Genomic DNA, 15,670 nt, shown 5'->3' on the forward strand with positions numbered 1-15,670 from the left:
TATTCCTTATTAAAATAACCTAAAGGAGTGACAGAGAGTCTTGTCTTACTTTGAACATATGGGGAGTCATTGGTCAATGAATTCTTCAGATGCTCAGCTGTCCACACTTGAATTATTGGTGTAGTGGGATGTGGCATCAGTAGTGACTAGAACATAATGTCATGGAATTGGAACAGAGAGGAATAGGGTACGCACATCTTCCTGCAATTTAATTCATAATTGTAACACTTTACAAGAGGGGGAAAACAGCGATCAAGTGTGTGTGTGTGTGTGTGTGTGTGTGTGTGTGTGTGTGTGTGTGTGTGTGCGCATGTGTGTGTGTGTGTGAAAACGAAAATTTAGTTCAAAAAACTGATAAATATCAGGTAGATATATATAAACTGCCCCAAATTTACTTTTGGGAAGTACAGCTCCCAATGCTGATGATACAAGTAGTTGAAATAGAGAACAAGTAAAGTGGACTGATTAAGGGAAGTTCAAAATTCCTCTTACCAGCCTCATTCACATTCACCAACGCGTTAACACCTAAACACACTACTTTTAAAAATTATCCTTGTTATGGTGGATTATTAAAATAAAAATATAGTACCAATTTCAAAATTAAAATTAAAGATCAGGAAATGGAGTCTAATATATCACAAACAAAAAACAGAATAGCCAACCAACCTAAAGGGGCATAAAAATTACATTCCTAACCAATTCTCAGTGTACAATTGCTTGAGAAACAACGAAGTGGAATAATATATCTTTAGAATGAGATTTTCACTCTGCAGCAGAGTGTGCGCTGGAAGGTAGGAGACGGATACTGGCAGAAGTAAAGCTGTGAGTACCGGATATGAGTCGTGCTTCGGTAGCTCAGTTGGTAGAGCACTTGCCCGCGAAAGGCAAAGGTCCCGAGTTCGAGTCTCAGTCGGGCACACAGTTTTAATCTGCCAGGAAGTTTTAATATATCTTTAATTTCTTCAAAGTAATTTTCTGATGTTAAGGCATTTTTTATTTGAAACAATCACTTTCTTTTAACGGCAGTTTACCTTTGTTGCCCTTTTGAGCATTAGCAAGCATCATCACACAAAATTACATCATATGCTTCCATTTCTCAGCACACAATGACATGAAAACTAATCTGGACAGATCAACATATAACGGCATCCAGATTTACCACCAAAAGGTATAATATGTACAATAAGAAATATGAGTTTCAATGTCTGAAATGAAAAAAGTGCAACCCTATGCAGGTAAAGTTACCATACCAGCAACCACGGTACATTCAAACAGATTAACATTACCATACCATATTTGTATTTTCATGTAATGTCAAGTTTGGTGACATTTGCAATCAGATGATACGCGACTGGGTGTAAATATTTATTTATGTTAAAGAGATTGAAAACCCATTAAGTCACACGTGAAATTTTTGAGTGTATTACTAGTTTCCTCCTGATGCACTCTAGAAATTGTATGAAGTTTGATTAGCCAAGATTTACATTCTAAGTGTGGGAATGCCATCCTTTTGTAGAGTATGATGCAAAGTTTGTTACAAACAGATACATTCCTGTAAGTAGATTTGAGCAATGGTACACTGAATGTAAAAGATTACAATATAATGCACAAACCTAAGTATTGTACTTTTATGTATGCAATTGGCAAGCATCAGCCACAGAGCCAAATGCAATTTTTATAATCATTTCAATTAAATGAATAATCTGTTGTAGTTACCTTATACTATCACTAAGACATAAAAATTGCCCGACACTGTTTCAATCTCCGTTATGATTTTAATGTTGTATATGGGTGTTGCTCTTAAACCATGGTCTCTTACGAAGATGGGCAGCATAGTGTGTTACAAAATGCCATTCTTTTATCATGTACACTGTCTCACATTTTACATTCTTTCCAACTTGATGGTTGTATAATCTATAGTTTTTAACTATTATCATCAAATTGCGCAAAACTCTCTCTCATTAGTTCAACATCAATTTTGGCCTACAGTGTTGTATAATTTCATTTGTTGTGTAGACGCATACTAAAAATATGTTGAGTCAGCATCCACACAAAATTGCATAGCTATGTCTACATAAAGTCAGCAGATTCCTATCCTGCTAGTTACCACTGGCAAAGTCCCATTGGTTTAACTCTAAGACGAGTTGTATTCATGACGTCTATTTAATTTTAAATATATTTACATACTGTTTCTTAAAATGTCATTAGAAAATTTAGATTTTATGTAAGTTATATAGCCAGATGCTAATGCCATTTAGAGGTCTTCGCCCCAAGCAATGTGTAGAATGGTTATGACATTTGAACCGACAATGTGGAATTTGCTTGACACACTATGAGCAGTCACAGCAATTCACAGCAAGGGGTGTAACAGCAGTGAGATGGAGCATGGTGTTGGATTTAAAAAGCACATATAGCCAGGCGAATACTCTCACTCTGCATAGCATCTATAAATTTAACACAAGTTAATAATCAAACTGGAACCAGACAAAATCCTGGTACAACATTTAGTGGGTTTATGGCTCTCGATTTATAACTTTTAGGTGCAGATAGTATGAAAGCCTTTCATCAATAGCGAGCGGGCTGAGGGGGTGGAGGTTATGGTCATTAGCACGCATTGCCAATCCCATTAGCACCCAGTCAGTCACCTCCAACACCATTGTTTTTGTATAGATCACAGCCCTTCGGCATAGTTTTGTCAGCATCCAGGAAATGTATTTTCTGCAGATATAACGACAAGGGTCTTTCACATCGAGGAAGCTTCAGTTCTTCCACATGAAAGGCATTATAACGGTGATGTCGATCTTAGGTTCTTACCTACAGTCTATAAGGATTCGCTTCTTAAGCCACACAAATGTCAATGTCTGTTTCTTATTTCAAGCATGATATTTTCCTCATTTCTTAGTTGCCTTTTCCTATACATCTTCCTTTTGCGAGAGGGTGGTTTTGAGGTATATATGCAAACATATTGCTCCCAATTTGCCTGGCTGGATATTTTTGCCAACAACAGTTTCAGATTTTGGTACAAGTACTGTGGAGGAATTCTGCAGTTACTTTTAACTTCAGGGGGCTGTTCCTACACTACTGGCTTGGCCTTTGTCTTTACTAAAGATATCCACAATCACCACAAGCTTTAGAAAGGCCAGGAAAAAAATGCGGGAAAACTGGTGATTGCTTTACATAGTATGCCTTCTTTAGTTCACCATATGATACATTTTTTATGCCTAGTTGATATCTTCTACTTGGTAAAAATAGGACATTCTTTACTTTTGCCTACAAAGTTGTCTGAGCATATGATGCACATCTGTGGGAAATATGTCTGGATTTAAAAAGCACATATAGCCAGGCGAATACTCTCACTCTGCATAGCATCTATAAATTTAACACAAGTTAATAATCAAACAGGAACCAGACAAAATCCTGGTACAACATTTAGTGGGTTTATGTCTGGTGATCTTGGGAACAGCTGATCCATGTTTCCCATGTGCGGCTTTGTCTCCGTGTGCAATACTGATGTATCCTCAATTCTAATAATTATAGTACTGATTAAGATTTGAAAAATAAGATCACACTTTTTGTGAACACGAACCCCGCTTGAAAGTAAAAAGAAAGATCCAGTTTACAACAATAAGGTTTACAATTTAAACACCAGATAACTGCAAGTATGGTTGCTGTTTAAGTTATATACATTATAATTGTACTACAGTCATAATTCCCAATATGTTTACCTTTGACAATAACTTGTTTACAACACAAGAATGATGAAGAGGTCATTAGAGACTTATCACATGGATGAATAGGAGGAAAAGATGGGAGATGAACATTGACTGTGCCCTTTTCAGATGAACTACCTTAAAGACGTCAAAGTATTCAGACATTCACCTAAACTGATTTCAGCCAAATGCTGAAAACTTAGACCAGGAGTGCCAGAAAGGTGTATGCATCCCACATCTCTCTATTAAACGTCCATGAAAATCTGTCCTCGTCACTACTGATGTCACATCACCCTACACCAGTACCCCAAGTGCACACAGCCGAACACCTTAACATTTCATTCAGCTGAAACAGGGAACAAACAATGTGCACCCTAATCCCTATTCCTTTTCTATTTTAGGTGTTTTAGTGTTTCTAGCGGAACCACTGGAAGTTGCATCTTGTCTTAAAGCTGCTTGTTTGCCTTTCTATGTCTTCCTGATGTTATCTTGTAAGATCTACATCTACATCCATACTCCGCAAGCCACCGGACGGTGTGTGGCGGAGGGTACCCTGAGTACCTCTATCGGTTCTCCCCTCTATTCCAGTCTCGTATTGCTCGTGGAAAGAAGGACTGTTGGTATGCTTCTGTGTGGCTCTAATCTCTCTGATTTTATCCTCATGGTCTCTTCGCGAGATATACGTAGGAGGGAGCAATATACTGCTTGACTCTTCGGTGAAGGTATGTTCTCGAAACTTTAACAAAAGCCCATACCGAGCTACTGAGCATCTCTCCTTCAGTCTTCCACTGGAGTTTATCTAACATCTCCGTAACGCTTTCACAATAACTAAATGATCCTGTAACGAAGCGTGCTGCTCTCCGTTGGATCTTCTCTATCTCTTGTATCAACCCTATCTGGTATGGATCCCACACTGCTGAGCAGTATTCGAGCAGTGGGCGAACAAGCGTACTGTAACCTACTTCCTTTGTTTTCAGATTGCATTTCCTTAGGATTCTTCCAATGAATCTGTCTGGCATCTGCTTTACCGACAATCTTCTGTAAAATATCTGGGAGTATGCGTGCAGAACGATTTGAAGTGGAATTATCATATAAAATTAATTGTTGATAAGGCGGGTACCAGGTTGAGATTCATTGGGAGAGTCGTTAGAAAATGTAGTCCATCAAAAAAGGAGGTGGCTAACAAAACACTCGTTCGACCTATACTTGAGTATTGCTCATCAGTTTGGGATCCGTACCAGATCGGGTTGACGGAGGAGATAGAGAAGATCCAAAGAAGAGCGCTGCGTTTCGTTACAGGGTTATTTGGTAACCGTGATACCGTTACGGAGATGGTTAACAAACTCAAGTGGTAACTCTGCAAGAGAGGCGCTCTGCATCGCGGTGTAGCTTGCTCGCCAGGTTTCGAGAGGGTGCGTTTCTGGATGAGGTATAGAATATATTGCTTCCCCCTACTTATACCTCCCGAGGAGATCATGAATGTAAAATTAGAGAGATTAGAGCGCGCACGGAGGCTTTCAGACAGTCGTTTTTCCCGCGAACCATACGAGACAGGAATAGGAAAGAGAGGTAATGACAGTGGCACATAAAGTGCCCTCCGCCACACACCGTTGGGTGGCTTACGGAGTATAAATGTAGATGTAGATGTAGATTCAACTTTATATGATCATTCCATTTTAAATCACTCCCAATGCATACTCCCAGATAATTTATGGAATTAACTGCTTCCAGTTGCTGACCTGCTATTTTGTAGCTAAATGATAAGGGATCTATCTTTCTATGTATTCGCAGCACATTACACTTGTCTACATTGAGATTCAATTGCCATTCCCTGCACCATGTGTCAATTCGCTGCAGATCCTCCTGCATTTCAGTACAATTTTCCATTGTTACAACCTCTCGATACACCACAGCATCTTCTGCAAAAAGCCTCAGTGAACTACCGATGTCACCCACCAGGTCATTTATGTATATTGTGAGTAGCAACGGTCCTATGACACTCCCCTGTGGCACAGCTGAAATCACTCTTACTTTGGAAGACTTCTCTCCATTGAGAATGACATGCTGCGTTCTGTTATCTAGGAAATCCTCAATCCAATCACACAATTGGTCTGATAGTCCATATGCTCTTACTTTGTTCATTGAACGACTGTGGGGAAATCTTCCTACCTTTTTTTAATATTTCTATTTACGGCTGAAATCATCGATGCAGTAACCGCTTTATGATCGCTGATTCCCTGTTCTGCATTAACTGTTTGAAATAGTTCGGGTCTGTTTATCATCAAAGGTCTAATATGTTATCGCCACGAGTAGGTTCTCTGTTTAACTGCTCAAGGTACTTTTCAGATAAAGCACTTAAAAAAATTTCACTGGATTCTTTGTCCCTGCCACCCGTTATGAAGATGATGATAATGATGATGATTACAAATGGCATTTTTGCACACCATACATACCCTTACTAAATTTTTTGAACAGATGTCCCAGATTTAAACAACGATAAAATACAACTCTGTATTTTTGCTACTGCTTTGTGGCTCTCTTAAATCCTTTCTGATTTACTTTATTTGTACGGTTTTAGGTAAAAATCACATTCACCAACTTGTTAACTCCTAACCACACAACTATTAAAAATTATACTTGTTCTGGTGGATTAATAAAATACAAACATAGTAACAAGTTCAAAATAAAATTAAAGATCAGAAAAAAGGGGTCTTGAGGAACCACAAATAAAGAAGGGGAATCAGCCAACAACCACCCTACAGAGGCATAATAATTACATCTCTAACAATTCTGTATCATTTCTCAGTGTCCTATTCCTTGAGAAATGATGAAATGGATTAATGTAACTCTAAATCGCCAAAGTATTTTCTTGTGTTAAGCTGCTTTTTATAAGGAACCTTCACTTTCTCTTAATGGCAGTTTACTTTTTTTGCCCCTTTGCGCATTATCAAGCAACATCACACAAAATTACATTATGTGCTTCCATTTCTCAGCATGGCAAGATATGAAAAGCAATGTGGATAATGCAACATGTAATGCCAGCGAATGTTGCCATCAAATGGCATAATGCATACAGTCACAAACATGAGGTTCTATACCTCAAATGAAAAAGTGCAACCCACATACAGGTCCATTTACTGTACCAGTAAACAAAGTACATTCAAACATGTTACCATTACCATGCCATATTTGTATTACAAGACATACACTGAACTATTTCAATGTATTGTTAAGTTTGGTGTCATTGTCAACCAGGAGAAATGCAATCTCTTGTAAATTTTTTATTTTTTAAGGATTGAAAACCCATGAAGCCAAGATCACAAACGAAATTTTTATTTGGATTTATTACTAGTATTGGCTAACAATCTAGCCATCTTCAGATCTAAGACATAAAATAGATGTTTTCTCAAAAAACCACCCCATCGATAGTTGCCAATAGCAAAGGTATTGGCACAATCACACCTAATGCCTGAAAATATTTAACCCAATATATGTACTTCTAGTACAACACAAGCATACATATTATTATTATTATTATTATTATTATTATTATTATTATTATGCCTTGTCTAAGGAAGACAATTAAAGTACATTGGCTTCTACCTTCTATTGAATTCAACAGGCAATGCTACAACCTACATGTGGACAACTACTATGAGTAAATCCCCTGATGCACTCTAGAAATTGTATGAAGTCTGATCATCTAAGGTTTTCGTCATAAGAGTGGGAAAACCATCCATGTGTAGAGTATGGCAAAAAAGTCTGCTACAAACAAATACATTTCTGTAAGTGGATTTGAGCAATGGTGCACTGAATGTGTAAGATTACAATATAATCCACAAACCTAAGTATTGTACTTTTATGTATGCAATTGGCAAATATCAGCCACAGAGCTAAATGCGGATTTTATCATCATCTCAATGAACTGAATAATATGTTGTTGTTACCTTGTACCATCACGAAGACATAAAAATTGCCTGAGATTGTTTAGACCTCCGTTATGATTCATAATATTGAATATGAGTGTTGCTCTTACACCACAGTCTGTTATGAATATGTGTAGCACAGTATGTTACAAAATACCATTCTTTTATCATGTACACTGCCACACATTTTACATCCTTTCCAACTTGATAGTTGTATAATCTATAGTTTTTAACTATTATCGTCACATGGCGCAAAAACTCAGTCTCATTAGTTCCATGTCAATTGTGAGCTATAGTGTTACGTGTGTTGGCGATGTTCCTTATAAATTCATTTGCTGTGTAGACGCATATTGAAAATAAAAAATATGTTGAGTCAGCGGCTAAGGCCAACTATCCATTTTAATGTAGCAATATGATAAATTTTTTACGCAAAACTGTGTTGCTACGTGTATATAACGTCAGCTGATTCCTATCCTGCTAGTTACCATTGGTAAAGTCCTGTTGGTTTACATCTAAGATGAGTTGTAACATTTTAAATACATTTACATCCTGTTCCTTAAAATGATGTTAGAAAATGTAGAATGTATGGAAGTTTATAGGCACCGGCTAACATCATCTAGCCATCTTCACCTTAAGCAACATATAGAATACTTATGATTTTTGAACAGGCAACATGAGATATACTTTACATGCTATGAGCAATCACATCTGAATACTAAGAAGGAGCATCACAGTAGAGAGATGGAGCAGGGTTTTGGATTTACAAAGCACCTAGAGGCAAGCAAACACTCTCACGTTGTGTACTATCCACAAATTTAACATAGGTTAACAATCAAACAGAAACCAGACAAAATCATGGTAGAAAATTGCGTGGTTTTACATCTGTAGACATGACGACCTAAGTGCAAATACTATGAAACCTTGTCAACCATAGTGAGCCCAAAAAACTTTAATGGATATTTAAAAGCGAGACCAGTGTCCCTCACTTGGAGCACAGGTACATTAACAATATATGACATTCAAGAAAATGAAGAAAGATAAGACTTTAACATCCCAATAATGAGGTCATTGGGGCTAAGGTCCAGACTGCAAGGGAAATTGCCCACATCCTTTTCAATGAAACCACCCCAGCACCTGCCTTATGGGATTCTGGAAAACGTATAAAAAAAACTAAATCTGGATGCTTAGATGCGAATTTGAACTGCTGTCCTTGCAAATGAGAGTCCAGGGTCTCACCACTACCCAGATGACATTGCTTTGGCATTCAAGAATAAATTACTCGTAATTTCTTAAAACATTTCACCTCATTTTCTGCCAAAATATTCAAATACTATTTTTCCACATCATATGCCACTTTTATCAATGTTGATATCCACCTCTCTGATAGACACTATCACAGTTTTGGGCATTTTTCTTACAAATGAACAGCTACATATTCAATTTGCAGTTGCCAACCCTTTCCACACTAAAAAATAACTTGTCTGTACAGTCTTCAGATTTCGTGAGAGACAGATCTGCTCCAGAGAAGAATATATCTTTCAATATACAGCACACTGTGAGTGCATTCAACAACTCAAGCAATACAATTAACCTGATTAGGCTGTCAGACAGCACTAACACTCTGCATTTAGAAGTTGTTATAAGTAAATATTTCTTAGTTAAGTCCATAATAATCTTCAGTAAATAATACTACAATTTACGACACAAAATGACCAAAGCAACACCTAAAAACAACTCCTCAAAACTTGCAATTTGGGCGAAAGCTTGAAAAGAATTATGGAAACAAAATTATTCCTAGCACATATAAGTGGTCAACGGGATCTGACAGATAGGTTCATACACCTGCTGATAACACTGTTAGGAACAGTTCTCGAGGAACAGTTGTCAAGTTGACATTTTTCTCTAAAATAATGTGCCATCCATGGGGACACAGTTAGAGGCATAGCACACAGGTGGTGGAAACAATTATTTATGTTCTTCTAGGCGATACCAGATCAGAAATTACTTATACAGATTCAGGAAATTCACCTAAAATTGAAATAATGATTACCATCCTATGATCTCAGTCCTTCACCTCCTCATCACAATTACAGCATTTTACCAGCACCTTGCATAGTCAACCAACTCCCAGTCCTAACAAATCAACTTAAAATCTGAAAGTTATTTTCTTATAGACAAATAATGTAACTGATACTTATATATATGAATCCCACTTTCCACTGCAACAGTATAACCTACTTTTTTCCATTCCTTTTATAGATAAAGCACAGAAAAAGTAACGTCAACAATTGCATATGGCAATTTTTTGCTTACTCAATATTTATGAAACATTTGTAACAGGTATGGTTATCCAAAATAAAGGCATTTTTCTTTTTTTTTAAATATTGGCAGCAGTTTTGGAAAATCTGCCATTTTAAACTATTCAGCATTTTCTAGATATTCCTGCACAGGCTGAACATGCTGACCACAACTGTGCTTCATTTACACAGCATTTGCTTGGTTTTATGCATCAATGCTTTCTAGTCAACTTACGATTTTCCTGAACCATTCATAATGAGATGTTGGATGAACCTGTTGTAAGTTGTCATCTCGTAAATATCATAGAATTTCTTAGTATTTCCTCAATAAGTATCTGCAATTTGTTTCAGATACAGTTAACACACTGAGATTATACATACTTACAAAAATTAAATTGTGTCCGAGAGACATATATTACCGAGATAACTTAAATTTTTAGTGGTTAACAATTGAATACTGAGATGAAGGACAGAGGTTGAAGGTCAGGAGAGGAAAATACAGACAGCCACAATATCAAAGTCGATGAACTATCAAAACGAAACTCGCATGAAAGGTGTTGCTGAGTTATAATGGGAGAAAATTATTGATGAGGATATTTATGTGCATCTGTGATGTTGTGCAAAGGTAAGATGATACAAATAATGTCAATAAGAGAAATTGCTGTACCTTGGCCACATTTACCAAATCATTGTCAATGCCTGGTCGACCAGTTGTGTTCTTTAAGGTGTTCACTGTCGTTGAAGACAGGAAATCCAAGTGCACAGCCTGCAAAGAAAAAGACTTATACATATTTCTACTCACTTTTCACTTCAAATGCAGTATTCTCGAAGTTGCTGTCATGGAGTGACATTATTTAACACACTGCATGGACTCACTCAGCATATGCGAAAATACGTTCATCAAAAAATTAAAAATGCAATTTTAAAAAATAATTTCACTGTTTTAAAACTATTCCTATTTCAATATGTGAGTGAAATTTAGTGTCTTTACTGAAATTGTCAGCTTTGTACCATGAAAGAACCCAATGGTTGTGTAATCACATCAATCAACATCCATCACTAATTACAACAACACAACACAGGCCAAAATTCAGCATAATTTAATTCAGGGACTTTGACTCGATTTTTACTTGATAAATGATACATCAGGCTACATCTTAATTAATCAATACTAGATTCTTTCAAAGGAGGTCCGTTTTCTCACATATCTTTCCAATACAATGTGTTTTTACAGAGAACTCAGTATGTGATTTGAGTGTAAGATGATGAATTAATGTAAATTTCTTGATTTGCTGTTGTCACCTAGCCACGCAAAAAGTTGTAAGCTGTTCAAAATTGAATTAACTTCTCCAACACCAGGCATATGTAATTGTGCCCACCATTCACTGTACTAGTGGATGTAATGTACAAACTACGTCAAAATATTTGCTAATCTAAACATTTTCCCTGGGGCATTGCGCTGATGACCGTATGTAGCCACATTGCTTTTGTATTAATTTCCACACAACCAAAGTTGTCATTTCTGAGCATCCAATACTTTTGCACACCATATCATTAAAGTAATGCCCAAAAATAAGCTTCTGCAGTTGTCAAAAAGAGTGAACACCAAAAATTAAATTTGAACAAAAACCAATATCAGCATGGGTAGAGAACAAATACACAAAAAAGTAAAGTTAAATTTTTGTTTGTTTGCAGTTACTTGCCTACTGTCTTGGTACACACCTACATCTATAAATGTCAAACCACTGTAATGTGCATTGAAGAGGGTACATCTGATTGTACCAGTTATTAGAGTTTATACCATCGCTCAAATGTCTCTGTAATTAGTATAATCTTGTCTCAAGAGTCCCTATGGGAGGGAGTTGTAGGAGGTTGTAATATATTCCTTGATTCATCACTTAAAAGCTGGTTATAGAAACTTTCTAAGTAGGCTTTCACAGGATAGTATGTGTATATCTTCAAGCATTTGCCAGTTCACTTCATCTTCACGACACTCTCCCATGCATCAAATAAACCTGTGATCACTTGTGCTGCCCTTCTTTATATTCTTTAAATATCCCCCATCAGTTCTCTCTGGTACAGACTCCACACATTCGAACAATATTCTAGGATGGGTCACACAAGTGTTGTGTATGCAGCCTCCTTTGTAGACTGAATGCATCTCCCAAGTAATCTACCAACAAAGTGCAGTCTGCCACCTGCTTTACCTATGACAGAGTGTATGATCATTCCATTTCATGTCCCTACAAATTGTTACAACAAAATATTTGTATGTCACCAAATTGCAACCATGACTCACCAATCTTTCCACCACTTTGAAATCTTGTCAATTTCTGACTGAATTTCTGTGCAGCTTTTCCTAGACAGCATGCCATTATAGATCACTGTACCATCTGCAAAAAGGCTAAGATTTCTATTAATATTTTCTGCAAGGTCCTTAATATACAACATGAACAGCAAGGGTCCCAACACACTTCCCTGGGAAACATGTGAACTCACTTCTACATCTGTTGATTGCTCTCCATCTAAGGTAACACGCTGTATCCTCTCCACCAAGAACTCCTCAATCCTGTCACAAGTCTCACTCCATACCCCACATAAGTATATTTTTGATAAGCATATGTGTGGTACTGAATCTACATCTACATACATACTCCGCTCTCCACCATACGGTGCGTGGCGGAGGGCACCTCGTACCACCCCTTCTTGGACCAACGTAAGTGATTTTAGGTCTTCATGTAGAGAGTTCTTATTCCTAGTATTGATACTATGTATTGAGCTATTGGTTGGAAATAGAGATGTATTACTTGCAACAAATTTCATTAAGGAATACATATACTGAGAAGCAGTGGTTATAATACAAAGTTCCTTGAACAGGTTTCAACACAGTGTTCTTGAATTTACACCACAAATGATTCTTATCACACACTTTTGCATGCTAAAAATTTCTGCTCTGTTTGATAGGTTGCCCCAGAACATGATCCCATATGACATAACAGAATGAAAGTAAACAAAGTATGCAGTTTTTTAATATTTATATCTCCGACATCTGACATTATTCTCACCACAAATACAGACTTGTTCAGGCACTTAAGCAAGTCTGTGGTACACCCTTCCCAACTGAATTTATTATCGAGTTGTAATCCCGGGAGTTTAACAACGTCAACCTTTTCGATCTGCATGTCTTCATATGTTATACAAATGCTGAAAGGAATCTCTTATAGGTTCTGAACTGCATATAGTGGGTCTTCTCAAAGTTTAATGACAGTTAGTTAGCTTTAAACAACTTATTAATGTAATTGAAAATTTGATTAGCAGCTATTTCTAAATCTGTACTTGACTTGCTATTTATTGCAATGTTTGTATCATCTGCAAACAAAACAAACTTAGCATCTGGCAATGTAACAGACAAGAGGTCATTAACGTACACAAGAAAAGCAATGGACCCAAGATGGAACCTTGAGGAACACCACATGTAATTAATCCCCAGTCAGATGAAGACTGACTGCTTACTGCACAGGTCTTTTGCAATGACACCCTTGGTTTCCTGTTAGATAGACAAGACAAACCATTTTGCAGCTTTGCCAGTGAGACCATAATATTCTAATTTACTTAAGAGAATGCTGTGGTTCACACACTCAAAGGCTTTTGACAGGTCATAGAAAATGCCAGTACCCTCTAATGTATTATCTAATGAATTAACTACATTTTCACTGTGATTGTAAATAGCTTTATCTATATCAGAACCATTAAGAAATCCAACTGTGACTTGGATAATACATTATTTTTGAGAAAGCCAGCAAAAGTGAAATTGGTCGATAATTTGATGGTATCTCTTTATCCCCCTTCTTGTAAAGAGGCTTAACTTCAGCATATTTTACCCTGTCTGGAAATGTGCTGCTGATAAGAGATTGATTACTCAAATAACTTAGGATAGAACTCAACTCGCACGAGCACTCTTTGATTAATTTCGTTGATATGTTATCATACCCACTGAAATACTTAGATTTTAAGGATTTTATGATGGATGTTACTTCTTTGGGAGACATGTGTGTCATTTCCATTTCACTGAAGTTATTTTTCAAGACCGGTCTCAAATACACCGAACTTGATAACCCCCAAGCTGTCAGTAACAGAAATGAAGTACTTGTTTAAGAGGTTTGCAACGCTACATGTACTTGTTACCAAAGTCTCATTTAATTTTAGAGCTGTGTGTTCCTCATCCTCCTTTGGCCCCACCTGTATCTATCTTTATATCCCATACAGCTTTTATTTTGTTGTCTGATGTAATTATCTTTTTCTCATAATAAAGCTGCTTCAATTTCTGGATTACTTGCTTCAATATTTTGCTGCATTCTTTGTAATGCATTGCAATTCTAACATCAGAGCTGTTCCTAGATAGGAGATACAGTCTCCTTTTTGTCCCACATGATACCTTTATTCCTTGTGTAACCCTCGGTTTATTTTTTGACTTATGTGTGATTTGAGTTACCTTTAGGGGAAAAAAATTTTCAAAAGCGGAGGGAACTTTATTAATGAATGCTTTCTGTTTTCCATTTGAGTCAGAAGTATTGTAGTTGTGTGGTCTGAGGTGCCGAGTCACGGTCCTTGCAGCAATCCAACAACCCCCCCCCCCCCATCGGGGGCTAAGTCCTCCCTTGTGCATAGGTGTGTGTGTTGTCTTAAGCGTAAGTTAGATTAAGTAGGGCGTGAGCTTAGGGACCGATGATCTCAGTAGTTTGGTCCCATAAAACCTTACCACGAATTTCCAATTTTTTCCAGAAGTATTGTAAACATCTATCCAGTTCATGTCTTTGAGCAATTTCCTGAATTTCTCAATGTTTGACTTGTTTATTACCCTCCTGTACTCAGATTTAATAGATTTTTTATCCTGACAAGTTTCACATTTAACACAAGATGCTGCATGTCATGATCAGATAGCACATTTACTATTGGTTTTGTGATATGACTTTCTTCCCTAGATTTGTCTACAAACATTATTATCAGTAGCAGTCTCAGAGCATTTACATATCCTAGTAGCAAAGTTCATAGTAGGAACTAAATTGAATGATAGTGTTACTGACTGCAATAATTGTTCACTGACAGAGCTTTTCAATAAATCCACATTACAGTCACCATTTCCTTGTTTTTTACCATGAGATGGGACAGCAGAGCTTCCAGATTTTTTACGAAGGGGTTAAAATTTCCTGAAGGTGATCTGTATATACGTACTATTATAAAGGACTTATTATGAAATACTACTTCTGTTGCACAAGCTTCTAACCACTGTTCCGAGAAAAATTTATTAATACCAATATTCTGGAAATCAAAACAGTTTCTGACAAATGTGGCAACTCCTCCTTTGTCCATATTTTCTCTACAGAAGTAAGAAGCTAACTTGAATCCTGCAACATTTAGCATATCTATACCAGTGGTCACATGATGCTCAGAGAGGCAGATTATATCAACTGTTTTGCTCAACTCTAATTCTTCAACACAAATAAGCCACTCATTAAGCTTACCCTTTAGTCCTGAAATAATCTGATACAATAACGACAACTGATTTTATGCACGCTCTGCATAACAACTGGATGAACCTAATTTTCTTGCCAATTTTTGATTATCTCTATTTTCAATCAGAGGCTGTCTGCATTAAAATTTGCTTTCTGGCTGCCTATTTTATCAATGTGAATGTGATTTTCAGCCTGTTTCTGAACACCTTTTGTTTCTGTCCTCC

At 36.9% G+C, this 15,670-nt stretch overlaps 1 protein-coding gene across 3 annotated transcripts in view; it reads right to left on the minus strand.

Annotated features, from left to right (window-relative positions):
- Positions 1–15,670, minus strand: part of LOC126297781 (ATP-dependent helicase brm-like) — a 229,871-nt gene that overhangs the window by 193,703 nt on the left and 20,498 nt on the right. The window contains exons 2-3 of one of the 3 annotated variants that reach the window (XM_049988963.1): positions 10,601–10,699; positions 10,169–10,268 (exon numbers count right to left, since the gene is read on the minus strand). The exons of 1 other annotated variant lie outside the window; for it this stretch is intronic. In XM_049988963.1, the coding sequence (XP_049844920.1) occupies positions 10,169–10,224 (56 nt within the window). In that variant the 5' untranslated portion in view covers positions 10,225–10,268; positions 10,601–10,699. The remainder of the gene's footprint in view (positions 1–10,168; positions 10,269–10,600; positions 10,700–15,670) is intronic. One more of the 3 variants, XM_049988964.1, reaches the window with a different exon arrangement.

The sequence above is a fragment of the Schistocerca gregaria genome, chromosome X, assembly GCF_023897955.1.
Source record: "Schistocerca gregaria isolate iqSchGreg1 chromosome X, iqSchGreg1.2, whole genome shotgun sequence".
In the NCBI taxonomy this organism is placed as follows: domain Eukaryota; kingdom Metazoa; phylum Arthropoda; class Insecta; order Orthoptera; family Acrididae; genus Schistocerca; species Schistocerca gregaria.